Source organism: Mesoplodon bidens, assembly GCF_964165515.1.
Source record: "Mesoplodon bidens genome assembly, chromosome: 11".
Lineage (NCBI taxonomy): Eukaryota > Metazoa > Chordata > Mammalia > Artiodactyla > Ziphiidae > Mesoplodon > Mesoplodon bidens.
Window position 1 is genome coordinate 42,281,777 of NC_138167.1, and position 15,229 is coordinate 42,297,005.

Here is a 15,229-nt window from a genome sequence, read left to right on the forward strand (position 1 = left end):
TTACTTTCTAACGACACCAAACAGGGACAAGGTCTGACTACGTTTGTCCCTACCCGCGCCCCGTAGCTCTTGCTTTTGCCCAGCTCCCGTGTCACACGTCTTATCGCGGGGCCGGCAGTACCTGGCTCCTTTCGATTGGCTGAGGTGAGCCCCTAGCCCTTCCTGATTGGAAGCGACGACTGGGAGTGCGCCGTCCTTTCCGTCGTGGAGTTTGGTTGAACCAGAGGCGCGGGGGAGAATTGGGGAAACTGGAATTTCCCGCGGAGCTGACGGCGCTTGTTCTCCCCCCTACTCGTTTTAATTCCACGCGCTCCAAAATATCCGCCATGGAGAAATCTTGGTAATGACCCAATCCCCGTAAGCATCCCGGGAACACATCTGACCCCTGCCCTAATCCCTCCCCTCCCCGCCGCCGGGGGAGAATTATGGGTAATTGATTTTTCTGGTTCCCCCAGAGAATTCTGGGTAACTAGCTATTTCCATCACGCACCCCTACCCCCGCCCCAACTGTGGGTAACTGGCCATTCTTATTTTCCCCTAGAGAATCCTGGGTAACATTGCAGAGGATTCTGGGAAATTGACTTCTCTTGTTCTCCCCTCTCAACCGCCTACCCCCACCCCTAATTCTGGGAAACAAGCACGTTAGCCCCCTCTACCTAACCCCTACACCCGCAGTTGCTGCTCTTACCACTGATGGTTCAGAGATGAACCAGGCAAGTGAGCAGGCCTGAAGGGAGGTGAAAGGGAAGTCAGGGATTAAGTTAGTGGGGTGGTGGAGAGTACAGAGTGCCTAGAGGAGAAGAGGAAGGGACAGCACTTCTCCCACGTCTACCCCAGTGCCCATTCCCTTCCTGCTTGTTCATCCCATGCCTAACATTCTCACATCTTCTGCCTGCATCATCTCCCTCCTGCCGGTAAAACTTGGAACACACTAAATACAAGTACCTGGGCCTATCCCTGACTCAGCTACCTCTTTCCCTTTGCAGGTCAGGTTGTCCATTCTAGGTCTACTGGTGTCATCCTGCTGAACGCTGGGTCAGGCATCCAAAGGGGCTGTGGTAAGGGAGGGTGTGACACGGGTCTAATCTGCTGCCATCATCATCATCATCATCATGAACTTTGAGGTTCTGGACCCTGGACTGGCAGAGTATGCCCCAGCCATGCATTCTGCCCTGGATCCTGTCCTGGATGCCCACCTGAACCCAAGTCTGCTACAGAATGTGGAGCTCGACCCGGAGGGAGTGGCCTTAGAGGCTCTTCCCGTCCAGGAGTCAGTGCACATAATGGAAGGTGTCTACTCTGAGTTGCACAGTGTGGTGGCTGAAGTGGGTGTGCCTGTCTCCGTCTCCCACTTTGACTTGCACGAGGAGATGCTGTGGGTGGGAAGCCATGGGGTAAGAACTGTACTCCTTTGTAATGGCTGGATGGAGATGTTGGAGGTCTTTTATCTGGTTTTAACCCAAGAACAGATGCTTTGCAGGAAGCCAGAACTGAGTTGAGGTGATGAAAGTTAGCTGGGTCTCCAAGTCAAGCCAAGAGGAGGGGAGTGGAGGGAGAACGAAGGAGTCATAGGATCCAGAGATGGGTTACATAGGTGTTCTTTTTCAGAAGGCATCCCAATTCTACCACAATTTGCCCATTCCATGCTTTGATTAATCTTAATAACTGTACACATCAGTTAGCCTATAGCCATCTAAATATAGTCTCTAATGCTCCTTCTCTGTTTTCCATTTTTATAATTATAGAATATTTTCTTTTCTGGCCGTGCCGCGTGGCTTGTGGGATCTTAGTACCCCCAACCAGGGATCAAACCCGGGCCCTGGCAGTGAAAGCGCCAAGTCCTAACCACTGGACCACCAGGGAATTCCCTAATTATAGAATGTTTAGTGCATGTTTCTGCATGTGTTACATGGAATCATTTTGTCTTTGGCTGATTTTAATCTCTCTGGGAGCAGTTATCATTGTTAATTTCTTAAAATGTATCCATATTGCCAATATGCTAGGGAGCCTAAAGATTTTTTAAGAAATAACATGGTATCCTTGGTTTACTAATTTACCTTCCATAGGGCGGGAATTGTTTTTCCATTGGAATGAGTGAATTTTTTTGGTAATACACTCATTTCAGTAGGCAGTGTCTACTGACAGGCTAGGCCCAGGGAATAAAGCTGAATAAAACATAATCCTTGCCCTGAAGGAGTTCACAGGACAACAAGGAAAACAAAAAAACATATGAACAGATAATTTTATGGCACTTTAAAAGAAACTAAAATATTTCACTTAATAATTATGAATTTAGGATATAAACTAATAAATGCCAGTGTGAAAATACGTACTGAGTGTTGATGAGCAAAGAAGAGGATTAGAGGATCTCCAGAAGGAAGTGACACCTGCTCTGAGTCTTGAGAGATGAGTAGGAGTCAGGTGAAGAAGAGGGGGAAATGCTATCTTGGCAAAAGCAACGGGGTAAACAGTGATTCCCAAGATACTATATAGCATGATGATTGCAGAGTGCAGGAACTATAAGCAAGTAGGGTTTACTGGACTAGACGATGAAGCTGAAGAGTTAGACATTTCTTCAGCCAGTGTTTTTTGAGCACCTTTAAGGTGCCAGACCTTGCTCTGGGGTCTAAGTTTGGAATAAGCATTTTAAAAGGCAACATAAATATATTTATGACATATCAGGTGTTGCTTAGAATCCTTAAGAAAAATACAGTGGAATAAGGGAGTTGAGGTATCGAAGGGTGGGAGGTGTTGCTATTTTACATAGTTGGTCAAGGGAAGGGCCCTCTGATAAAGTCACATTTGAGTAGAGACCTGGATGCAGGCCAGGATGTCCATTCTAATCTCCCTAGAAGGGAGAGAGGGAGCCATGCAGATATCGGGAGGGGGGGGAGAACATTCTAAAAAACCTCATATGCTATGTTAAAAGAGTTGGACTGATTCTTCAGTCCACTGAAGGTTTTTATCCAGAAAGACGAGGTCTGGTTTGCATCTAGGTGCAGTGCTGAGGTAGCAGTATAGAGTTTGATTTAAGGGGAATGGGGCAGGACTCAGTGAGGTCAGCGTGCAGTACGTTGTAGTAGTTCACATAAAATATCTTGAATGCCTGAATGAAGCACTGTAGAGATTTATACATGAGAACGGATTTGAGAAATATTTAGGAAGTAAAATAAATAAGATTTAAGTCAACTACCAGTGACTTACTCCACTGAGTAGATCATGGTACCATAGGGAATACAGTTAAAAGGAATTGAAATGGGGTAAAGATGGTGAATTTTTTTGATTAATTTATTTTTGGCTGCATTGGGTCTCCGTTGCTGCGTGCGGGCTTTCTCTAGTTGTGGCCAGTGGGGGCTACTCTTTGTTGTGGTGTGCGGGCTTCTCACTGCTGTGGCTTCTCCTGTTGCAGAGCACGGGCTCTAGAGCGCAGGCTCAGTAGTTGTGTCGCACGGGCTTAGTTGCTCTGCAGCATGTGGGATCTTCCCGGACCAGGGCTCGAACCGATGTCCCCTGCATTGGCAGGTAGATTCTTAACCACTGCACCACCAGGGAAGCCCAAGATGGTGAATTTGATTTAGGATGTAACAAGTTTGAGGTTCTTATGGGATATCTAAAGAGAGACATATAGTAGGTATTTGGATGTATAAGTCTGAAGCTTGAGGCAGTGGTCTGGGCTAGAGGAGAAAAGTAGGATTCAGCAACTTTAAAATGAAGGGTTAAAACCTTAAGAGTGGGTGAGATTATCTAGGAAGAAAAGTAGAGTGAGAAGATATTGGGCTGGGAATAGCCATGTTTCAAGAGTGGTCATAAGGGTTGCACATAAGGAGAAGATAGTGAGCTAAGAGTCAGGAGAGAAACCAGGAGTGGATGATGTCATAGGAGCCAAGGATGGCATGAGTTTCACATTCTCTCTATTCCAGCCTGTGACCCACAGTACACATTTCCCAGTTGGCTGGTAGAGATTATGACTTGACTGTGGGGACTTCCTTGGTGGCACAGTGATTAAGAATCCACCTGCCAATGCAGGGGACACAGGTTCGAGCCCTAGTCCGGGAAGATCCCACATGCCGCGGAGCAACTAAGCCCATGTGCCACAACTACTGAGCCTGTGCTCTAGAGCCCACGAGCCACAACTACTGAGCCCATGTGCTGCAACTACTGAAGCCCGTGAGCCTAGAGCCCATGCTCCACAACAAGAGAAGCCACCGCAGTGAGAAGGCCGCGCTCCACAATGAAGAGTAGCCCCCGTTCGCCATAACTAGAGAAAGCCCGCGGACATCAACGAAGACCCAAAGCAGGCAAAAATTAAACAAACAAACAAACAAACAAATAAATAAATAAATGTATTAAAAAAAAAAAAAAGACTGTGGAACATAAGAAAGCCAGCTGGCCATTGGAGGATTAGACCCACGTCCCTGACCTTCTGAGCACTGTTCTAACCAACTGAGCCATTACCTATTCAACAAGGACATTGTGAGGATAAAATTAGGTAGAGTTTATAGAACTACTTTGTAAAGCATTAAGCAAACATAAGATAGTATTATCCGTGTTTTTATCACTAAGATTGGTGCTCAGCCTTATGCCTTAGTCACTGCTAGCCAGAAAGGCCAGGCAAGAATGGAGAAAAACTGAGCAATGTCCCGTCTCTGATTTGTATCTGGGATGGCCTTGTCCCTCCACTCAGGATGTTTCTCATCTTTTTGTCCATTACAGGGCCATGCCACGTCATTTTTCGGCCCAGCTTTGGAACGCTACTCATCATTTCAGGTCAATGGCAGTGATGACATTCGGCAGATCCAAAGCCTGGAGAATGGCATCCTTTTTCTTACCAAGAACAACCTGAAGTATATGGCCCGTGGAGGCCTCATTATATTTGATTACCTGTAAGTAGTTTCTCACCTCTGGACTGGGAAAGGGGGTCCCTCACAGAGTGGGAAGTCTAGAGAATTGGAAACTTTTGAGAGCCTGGCCCCTTAGCTTTTCCTCTCTCACAGGCTGGATGAGAGTGAAGATATGCACAGTCTGCTGCTGACTGACAGCAGCACTCTGCTCGTCGGTGGGCTGCAGAACCACATATTGGAGATTGACCTTAACACTGTCCAGGAGACTCAGAAGGTACAAGCAGGGCTTGAGGTTACTGGGGGGAGTATAAGCTGGAAATGCCTGTGATGTGTGCGACCTTTCTGTTCCTTTGGTCTGTGGGAAGAATCATTCTCACTGGTTTCTCCCGCTTCCCTCCACAGTATGCAGTTGAGACACCTGGAGTCACTATCATGAGACAGACGAATCGCTTCTTCTTCTGTGGCCACACATCTGGCAGGGTGACTGACTACGTTCCATTTTTCCTCCCACCATGGGGCCCTGTTTCACCAGATATGTGATTGGGCTCTGCCTTTTCCTCATTTCTGGGGCTGTAGTTGGAGGGTGGGAGGAATGGATTGAGTTCCTACTTAGCCGTGTTATACTATGAGATTATCTTTCAGCCTGATGTTTTCTGTTGTAAATGGGTATCTCAGAGGCAAAGGGGTAAACAAGAGCTCTCTTTGGGGTCCCATCCAACTCTTGGCGTCTCTTTTTGATTTTTCTTATGCTTTAATTGTCTGTATCCTAGAGCCGTAGTTCTTTGGGTAGGGGCCTCACAAGGTTGGGTAGGTGGCAGGTCCTCTTCCTGATAGCAGCGTTGGCAGATAACCAGGTTCTCTCTTCTTCAGGTTTCCCTGCGAGACCTCCGTACTTTTAAGGTGGAGCATGAGTTTGATGCCTTCTCAGGGAGTCTGTCGGATTTTGATGTGCACGGCAACCTGCTAGCCACTTGTGGTTTCTCCAGCCGCCTCACCGGCCTGGCCTGTGACCGTTTCCTCAAGGTGTATGATCTACGCATGATGCGTGCCATCACGCCACTTCAAGTTCATGTGGATCCTGCCTTCTTACGCTTCATCCCTACATATACTTCTCGTCTTGCTATCATCTCCCAGTCAGGTATGAAGGGGATGTAGGATGGGGTAGGAGGAGTCGATGAGTGAAGGGGAACTAGGCACGAGAAGAAGTGTGCTCCCTGGAATTTCTTCGTTGGGGAAAATGTAACCTTTCTGAGGGATCTCAGGGTCTCACTTAAGTTTGGTAAGAGATTAGAGCTTTTATTTTCTCCCTGAATGTGAAGAACACACATGCAAAAAATATAGGTAGAGCAGGCAAAACAACTTTAGAACTGTCCTTTGCTGGGTAGCAAACCTCCCTGTGGTTTATGGGAAGGCGTCAGATGGTACTTTCTCTTATCTCTAGGAATGGATTTGGGGCCCATCTTTGCTTGATACCAGGGGAAGAGGGTAGGAAGGGCATAAAAGGATGGCTCCCTTTCATCTTCCAGGGCTCAGTGGGCCTCCTTCTCCCTCCTAGGGCAGTGCCAGTTTTGTGAGCCCACAGGCCTGGCCAACCCAGCAGACATCTTTCACGTGAATCCTGTGGGGCCTTTGCTAATGACGTTTGACGTGTCAGCCAGCAAGCAGGCCCTCGCCTTTGGGGATTCTGAGGGCTGTGTGCATCTCTGGACTGATTCCCCTGAGCCTTCCTTCAACCCCTACTCCCGTGAGACCGAGTTTGCTCTGCCCTGTCTCGTGGACTCACTGCCTCCTCTGGACTGGAGCCAGGACCTGCTGCCTCTGTCCCTCATCCCTGTCCCGCTCACCACCGACACGCTTCTCTCTGACTGGCCTGCTGCCAACTCCGCTCCAGCTCCCAGGTTGTATCTCACATCTGGGCCAAAAGGAGGGAGGGGGAAAGGACCAGGATACCAGGATTCTCTGCAAGCCCTGTTAGTATTCTACTTCTTTTCTGATTTTTGTCTACTCTCAGTATTTTCTTTTTTTTTTCTGGTCCCTTGGGGATTGGGGCTGAATGGGCAGACACCAAAACCTTCAAGCCCTAGAACTATGCTACATTATAGGCGAGCACCCCCTGTGGATGCAGAGATTCTGCGCACCATGAAGAAGGTGGGCTTCATTGGCTATGCACCCAACCCCCGCACCAGGCTGCGCAATCAGGTATGTTCAGAGAGGAGAGGGTCAGCCCCCACCCCAGGCCATTGGTGTTTCTCCTGTCTTTTTCCTTTAGTAGTTCTCATTAGTTTTTTTAAAATAAATTTTATTTATTTATTTTTGGCTGTGTTGGGTCTTCGTTGCCACGTGCAGGCTTTCTCTAGTTGCACCGAGCAGGGGCTACTCTTCGTTGCGGTGCGCGGGCATCTCATTGCGGTGGCTTCTCGTTGTGGAGCGCAGGCTTCAGTAGTTGTGGCACGTGGGCTCAATAGTTGTGGCTCGCGGGCTCTAGAGCGCAGACTCAGTAGTTGTGGCGCACAGGCTTCGTTGCTCCACGGCATGTGGGATCTTTCCGGACCAGGGCTCGAACCCGTGTCCCCTGCATTGGCAGGTGGATTCTTAACCACTGCACCACCAGGGAAGTCCCTTCTCATTAGTATTTGCTTTTAGTCAGTCAGTAAAGGTTTTTTGAAGCCTACTGAATTGAAGGTACTATACTAGGTTTTAGGGTTCAGAGACATAAAAGATAGGGTCCTTGCTCTTAAGAAGTTTAGTGTTCAGTTGGTGAAGGTAAGACCTGTGCATAGCAGAAATTATTTATGTTGTATCGTTAAATGCTAAAGGAATGTTAGAAGCATTCAGTGCGAAAGCTGTTTAGAGGGAAAACGGTACTCTGGCTAGAGTGGTCAGGGAGGGCAGTACTAAAAGAGGTGGATTTTGAGCTGGAAAGGTGATAGACGGGCAAGTAGATGGTAACAGGGGAGGCTTTCAAGATGAGAGTACAGTGTTACTGAAGTCTCAGAAGGCCTGACAAGGACTATGCTGGAGCGGCTGTTAGTATTGGGAAACAGTGAGAGATGAAGTTTGGAAAGGGGCCAGTTGTGAAGCCTTGCATACCAACGTATAGCAGAAGTGATGCACCGAAAGGGCCATTCTGGGTGGGGTAGTCTGGTGGCGGCATGCTGGACAGAGTGTACGTGGGGGAGCCCAGTGTGGAAGCCATCAGCATTGTCCAGCTGTGATGAGGTAGGGTGATAGCAGTGGGAATGAAAAGGAAGCAGTGGATGCTGAAAACCCCATGAAATTAGAAGGTTCAGGACTGGTGATGATAGCTTCAGTGTTGTAATAAAGGTAGGGGGAAACCAAAGATGATTATACACATCCAACGAGGCTACCTCTTTTTAAAAACCCTAGATTCCTTACCGACTCAAGGAGTCTGACAGTGAATTTGACAGCTTCAGCCAGGTCACTGAGTCACCAATAGGGCGGGAAGAGGAGCCACATCGCCACATGGTCTCTAAGAAATACCGCAAGGTGCTGGGGGATACCAAGGAAGGGGCCTTCTGGGATGTGGGGAAAGGTTCCCGGGGAAGGGGGTCATATGAGAAAGAATTGAAGGGCTCATTCAAGAAGCCTTCATCTATCACTCTGGACTCAGGAGGGAGGTTTGGGGGAAGGTTATGGCTACTGCAAAGATTTAGGGGACTCTGAGGGTGTCTTCCTCTTGCTCAGACTGTTTCTGCTTCAGGTGACCATCAAATACTCCAAGCTAGGGCTGGAGGACTTTGACTTCAAACACTACAATAAGACGCTGTTTGCTGGATTAGAGCCCCACATCCCCAATGCCTACTGTAACTGCATGATCCAGGTAAGGCTGGGTGTTCCTGCGATTTGAACATGGCTACTGCTTTTCTTTTTCTCTGTGGGCCCCCCAACCGCTCGTCTTTTTCCAGGTCTCCCCAGCCAAGTCCACTTTGACCTCCTCTACCATTCTTTCTTGCCCCTCAGCTTTCAGGTCTCCTCTGTGAGGTCTGCTTCTTCAGTGGACCCCAGCTCTGTATTCTCCACCATCTCTTAACCTTCCGACCTCTCTTCCTCCCTGTACCAGTTGTCTGCATCATATCTCCTGCTCTTCCCTCCAGGTGCTCTACTTCCTGGAGCCTGTTCGCTGTCTAATCCAGAACCACCTCTGCCAGAAGGAGTTCTGCCTAGCATGTGAGCTGGGCTTCCTCTTCCACATGTTGGACCTCTCCCGAGGTGACCCTTGTCAGGTCAGTGCCTGGAGACCTGGGACAATAAAAGGGGAAGGGAGGTGGACAGTAGGCAGGGTCATCACTCTGCAGATGGCCACAAAAGAGAAAGTAACCCTTTTCCACCAACACACTTCCTGGATTCCAGGGCAGTAATTTTCTTCGGGCGTTCCGCACCATTCCTGAGGCCTCGGCCCTTGGTCTGATTTTGGCTGACTCGGATGAGGCTTCAGGCAAGGGCAATCTGGCCAGGCTCATTCAGAGGTGGAATCGCTTCATTCTCACTCAATTGCATCAAGATTTGCAGGAGCTGGAATTACCCCAGGCTTATCGAGGTGCTGGAGGCAGGTATGGAATTGGGACAGGAATAGTTAAAGCCCCCACGATAAGCCCCACTGTGACTTAAAGGGTCTCCTAACTCCCTCAGTGTGCATATATTGCCCTCCCCACTCTTAGCAGCTTTTGCTCATCGGGAGACTCTGTCATTGGGCAGCTGTTCAGCTGTGAGATGGAAAACTGCAGCCTCTGCCGCTGTGGCAGTGAGACCGTGCGAGCCTCATCCACCCTGCTCTTCACGCTCTCCTACCCTGAGGGTAGCAACAGTGGTATACCCTGCAGCTGGGTTGGGGAGGCTCCCCCAGATGTCCTGTAACATCAAGGAGAGGGTGCTGGGGGGCTAACAGTGGGTACAGGGAGGACCTGGAGTGAAGCATCCAGTTTCCCCGCAGATAAAACCGGGAAGAACTGTGACTTTGCTCAGGTGCTGAAGCGAAGCATCTGCCTGGAGCAGAATACACAGGCCTGGTGTGACAACTGTGAAAAGTACCAGCCCACGGTGAGTGGGCTGTTGCACAGGACTAGAGTCCTGCCATGTTGGGGACTTGGCCATGGTCTCATCTGGGACTGGCTGGGTCAGCACCACCATCCAGCGATCTATAGGGAGTGGGAAGAACCCCAACTGGAGGATGCAGATCCAGGCTTAACTGTTCATGTCCAGGTTTCTCTCCCTGTAGGCTGCCTGCCATTCCTTGTTTGTTTTATCCTCTCAGATTCAGACCCGCAACATCTGCCATCTCCCAGATATTCTCGTCATCAATTGTGAGGTGAACAGCTTGAAAGAAGCTGATTTCTGGAGAATGCAGGCTGAGGTAAGGACTGAGTCTGGAAACAGGACTTTAGGAGTACTTTTTCGTTCTTCCCTCTTTTGACTTCCATATATGATTAATGTTCCTGAGGAATTGGATATTTTCTCCTTTGTGTTCAGGTTGCCTTCAAGATAGCAATAAAGAAGCATGGTGGGGAAATCTCCAAGAATAAGGAGTTTGCTTTGGCTGATTGGTAGGTATTGTCTGTAGAGTGGTCGAAGGATTGATCTACTCAGGGGCTCCTCTTGTCACTGGTCAGATCTCCTCAGAACAAATTTCCAATTCTCCTGTCCTGATAGGAAGGAACTAGGGAGTCCAGAGGGCATGCTGATGTGTCCCTCCATTGAGGAGTTGAAGAATGTCTGGCTTCCTTTCTCCATTCAAATGAAGATGACCAAGAACAAAGGGCTGGATGTTTGCAATTGGACTGATGGGGATGAGATGCAGGTTGTTGAAAAACTGGGAAGAGGAGGGGGAATAAGGGAGAGAATGTCCGGGAATTCCCTGGCGGTCCAGTGGTTAGGACTCGGCGTTCTCACTGCGGGGGCCCCAAGTTCGATCCCTGGTTGGGAACTAGAATCCCATAAGCCGCGTGGCGCGGCCCAAAAAAAAAAAAAAAAGAGAAGGTCGGGGCAGAAGCAAGGCAAGGGGAAGGTGGAATTTAGCATAGGGGAAAAAAGGGAATAAGGCCTAGTATTCACCAGTTGTGGGCTTTTCCAGAGTGACTCAGTTCAGTGTTGGGAGTCATAGATGGGCTAGGATGGAAAGAACCCACCCTCGTCCCCCATCCCTATACCCCAAACTCCCTGTCCTCTATCCCCATTCCCCTTCCTTCCTCATCCTTAAACTTAGCTTAGCAGCCTGGGTACCCCCCTCACAGTGGGGCCCAGCCAGGGCAGAGGAGGAGCATGGTGTCTATGTGTATGACCTGATGGCTACTGTGGTACACATCCTGGACTCACGCACAGGGGGCAGCCTGGTGGCTCACATCAAAGTTGGAGAGACCTACCACCAGCGCAAGGAGGTGAGTGAGGTAATACAGGGCAGGGACACTCCTGGTGGTGGCCACAGTGGAGTCCCAGGTCTGTCCTTATCTTAAGTCTGAGCCAGAATGCTCCAGCCATCACTTTGGCATCACTGTGTCTCTATCTCCACAGGGTGTTACCCACCAGCAGTGGTATCTCTTCAACGACTTTCTCATTGAACCTATTGATAAGGTTAGTTGTAATACATTCCGTTCCCCCTTTCATCTCCCTTTTTCTTAGCATCCTCATCCTCAGTGCCTGAGAGAGTGCCAGGCAGATTCAGAGGGAGGGATGGGGCCTCAATAATAAAAAGCAGAGCTAAAAATAGCACCTGAGTCCTGTCTTCTCTCTGACTTGGGATAAAGGGAAAAGGGGCATATATATAGGCCATTAAGTGCTTTTTCTTTTATAGCATGAAGCTGTGCAGTTTGACATGAATTGGAAAGTGCCTGCTATCCTTTATTACATCAAAAGGAATCTTAATTCTAAATACAACCTGAACAGTAAGTGGTACAGTGTAGATCCAAGGGTGTGGGCAATTTAGATTGGTCTTCAGGAAGAGATCTGGGAAATAGCTTGTTAAGATTAGGATTGGGGACCAGTGTTAATATTTCCAGGGACAGTAGAGCAATTCCTGCTCATCAGGCCTTAAATTTAGAATCTGGAGATACTGAGGGTGTCTAGGAAAGAGGTGATGGGGGGGAAGTCTGATCAAAATGGCTAAGGTTATGATTTTGAGCCTAACCATTCTTATCCCCAAGTGAAGATCTCTTTTTTTGGTGATGAACTCCTTATTAAGTCCCTTTTTGATGCCTTTAAACCATAGTTTCTCTGTAACTTTATTTTTCTGGATTTACTAAGGTAAAGTCTAAAGTGAGAATCTTATTCCTTCCTCTCTGTTAACTTTTTTGGGTTTTTTTAGCATAGTTCCTGATAATTTTCTGATTTGACCTGTTCCGTCTACCTGCTCTGTCCATCAGACATGATCTTTTTATTCACATGCTTTGATTATTGGGATAACAGTGTAGACCTGGTCTCTGGTAGCCACCCTGGCTTCCCTCCCCTTGTCACTTCCCTCTCCCCAGCCATCTGTCTTCTGGATTCTCCCTTCCAGTTAAGAACCCTATCGAAGCAAGTGTTCTGCTGGCTGAGGCCTCATTAGCACGGAAGCAGCGGAAAACACATACGACCTTTATTCCCCTGATGCTGAATGAGATGCCACAGGTTGGGGACTTGGTGGGCCTGGACGCTGAGTTTGTCACCCTTAATGAGGTAACCAAGACCAAAAAGGATGGGGTGTTAGAACAGAACTCTGGGGATATTAGGAGTCATAAGCATTTCTCTCATTTCCTCATGAACTCTTCTCATATAGGAAGAAGCAGAGCTGCGCAGCGATGGCACCAAGTCTACCATCAAGCCAAGCCAGATGTCAGTAGCGAGGATTACCTGTGTTAGGGGCCAGGGACCCAATGAGGGTATCCCCTTCATTGATGACTACATCTCTACCCAGGAGCAGGTAATAGGATTTGGAGATGCAAGTGAGAGAGACCCTGTGCTTATATAGAGTGCCTTAGAACCCAGGGAAGAGTGGCAGGGGGAACTGTGCACCTCATTTCCTGGGTCGCTTGACCTTTTCTCTATCCCTAGGTGGTGGATTACTTGACTCAGTACTCAGGGATAAAGCCAGGAGACCTTGATGCCAAGATTTCCTCTAAGCACCTCACAACTCTGAAGTCTACCTACTTAAAGCTTCGTTTTCTCATAGACATTGGAGTCAAGTTTGTGGGTCACGGTCTGCAGAAGGACTTCCGGGTCATCAACCTCATGGTTCGGGCAGGGCTCTTTTAAGAGTCTTTCTTTGTGTGTGGGCCCCCCCAGGGTATACATTGTGCTTTTGGAAAATGGGAAATTATGGATCCTTTACCTTCAGTCTCTCACTCTTTTATCCCTGGCAGGTGCCCAAGGACCAAGTCCTTGACACTGTTTATCTATTTCACATGCCCCGAAAACGAATGATTTCCCTGCGATTCCTTGCTTGGTACTTTCTGGGTGAGTTGCTCTGCCTTGTAGCCCTTGCTGTGGTCAGCAAGAGCATGAAAATGTGTGAGAGGCCAAGGGGAGTAGGTACGACCCTGGGTTAGTGGTGAGAGTTACTGATGGATTTAATTAGCTTCAGTGTCCCTTCTGTGCACTAGGGTTGGTGTTTGGCTCTTTCCCTTAAGGGTAGTCAGGTTTTTTTTGTTGTTGTTGTTTATTGGGAGTTGGGGGTGTGAGTAGAGGACATGTCCTTACCTCCCTTTGCTAGGCCCCAAACTATTCCACCTCTACTTCCCCCCAGACCTGAAGATTCAAGGGGAGACCCATGACAGTATTGAGGATGCCCGCACAGCCCTTCAGCTTTACCGAAAGTATCTGGAGCTAAGCAAAAATGGCACTGAGCCTGAGTCCTTCCACAAAGTGCTCAAGGGCCTTTACGAGAAAGGCCGAAAGATGGACTGGAAGGTGCCTGAGCCCGAGGGCCAGACAAGTCCCAAGAGTAAGGCCTGGGATGGGACAGGGGAAACTGGACTGGGTGGGTTTTGGTTGTACATGTGAAGATTATACCCACCGTAATAAGAATGATGATGATGTTAGCAACAGTACCACCCCAACAGGTTGTAATATAAAGCACTTAACAGTTTACAAAGCACTTAATCCTCAAAACATTCAGTGAAATTGATTTTATTATTGAAACTCTCTATTGGTCCTAACCTCTTCTTGCCCAGTTCTAAAATGTTTGGGGCAGGTCCATGCCCTCTTTCCTCTTGCATTTTTCCTTCATAAGAAGTGTCCCAGGTGCTTTTTCTCCACTCATCTTAAGAGTCAATGCTCTTCATTTTGTCTCTGACAGATGCAGCTGTCTTCTCTTCAGTGCTGGCGCTCTGACCTCACCCTCTCCCAATGAACAATTCCCTCTCCCTTCAGTTTTCTGTGGCCCTAGGAGTGGGAGATGGCTTCCCAAGTTGGCTATACCCTGTCTACTTCCAGAATTGGACTTGCTCAGGGTCTACAGATGGTGCTATTAATAGAACTGGAATGCAGCAGAACTGTTGCAAAGGGTCTAGGAGCCAGATTCCTTTTTCATCCTTTGCAAAATAGTGGGCCAGAAACAGAGTCTAGAATTGACCCAGATGGAAAGTAATTCATGTTCTTAATAAATATCCTGGGTAATTAATGCCCAGGCAAAGAAGCTCCTGGAACCAAAACTCTCAGTTTCTAGTTGGCTAAGTACTGAAGTCCCGGACAATGACAGGATACAACAATAGCTCAAGACCTAGCTTAAGTCTGACTGCTTGAGGGTTGCCTGGAGGGGCCAGCATTTAGAGTCTGGTGGTCCCAAGCAAACCAGTGTTGCCAACATTATTATTGCCGAAAGGGCCTTTGGGTCCTAGACAAAGCTTCGCTGCTGGCTTCACTCCTGTTGACAGCTGAGAAGCATCTGTCTTCCATCCACTCTCCTGTCCCAGGTTTTGTTTTCTTGTTATTTTTTAAAAAATTTTGTCTTAAATTGCATGTTTTATAAAATAAAAACAAAAATATTATTGTCATCTATCTCATTAGAAATGTGTGCGTGTGGGGTTCTCTGACTTCAGCTCTCCTCTCCTTTGTGTTTCTATTACAACTGGAAAAAACTAAGGCTTTCAAATTTCCACCCAGAAATGAAGGTAGAACTCTGGAGTCCAAAATGTAGGATATTGGAGGAGAATGCCTTTCCTAGGCAGTGTTAGGTCTTTGCTGTGGCTGCTTAGAACCCTAAGGTCGGGTTCTTTTAAGACGTACAGTATGGTTTCCCTGTTACGTGTAAAAGGGGAGTTGGAGAAACTGACAAACTACAGGTCCCAGGACATCTTAAAATCTGTAGCTACTAATAAAGAATCTGTGTGGTGCCGCAGTGCTTCCTGGGAGATGTAGTTTTCTGGGCATTGAAACCAGGGCTTCTCACTGGCTAGCAACAC

General features: G+C 48.0%; 1 protein-coding gene across 4 annotated transcripts; it reads left to right on the top strand.

Moving 5' to 3' along the window:
* The first annotated feature begins 134 nt into the window (after positions 1-134).
* PAN2 (poly(A) specific ribonuclease subunit PAN2) lies at positions 135-14,821 on the top strand. Of its 4 annotated transcripts, none has more exons than XM_081250003.1 (26): positions 135-340; positions 987-1,394; positions 4,714-4,883; positions 4,995-5,115; positions 5,244-5,321; positions 5,712-5,979; positions 6,397-6,739; positions 6,944-7,040; positions 8,229-8,348; positions 8,563-8,682; positions 8,957-9,085; positions 9,213-9,412; positions 9,524-9,669; positions 9,793-9,899; positions 10,114-10,212; positions 10,329-10,402; positions 10,509-10,656; positions 11,090-11,233; positions 11,367-11,426; positions 11,647-11,737; positions 12,349-12,506; positions 12,607-12,750; positions 12,882-13,061; positions 13,190-13,283; positions 13,573-13,770; positions 14,125-14,821. In XM_081250003.1, the coding sequence occupies exons 2-26, from the start codon at positions 1,113-1,115 to the stop codon at positions 14,157-14,159; spliced, it is 3,606 nt and encodes a 1,201-aa protein (XP_081106129.1). In that variant the 5' UTR covers positions 135-340; positions 987-1,112; the 3' UTR covers positions 14,160-14,821. The 4 variants fall into 4 exon arrangements, with proteins under 4 accessions (XP_081106129.1, XP_081106128.1, XP_081106131.1 ...); XM_081250002.1 differs by having other exon boundaries at positions 136-340; positions 9,521-9,669; XM_081250005.1 differs by having other exon boundaries at positions 136-340; positions 9,524-9,657.
* Positions 14,822-15,229: the final 408 nt, after the last annotated feature.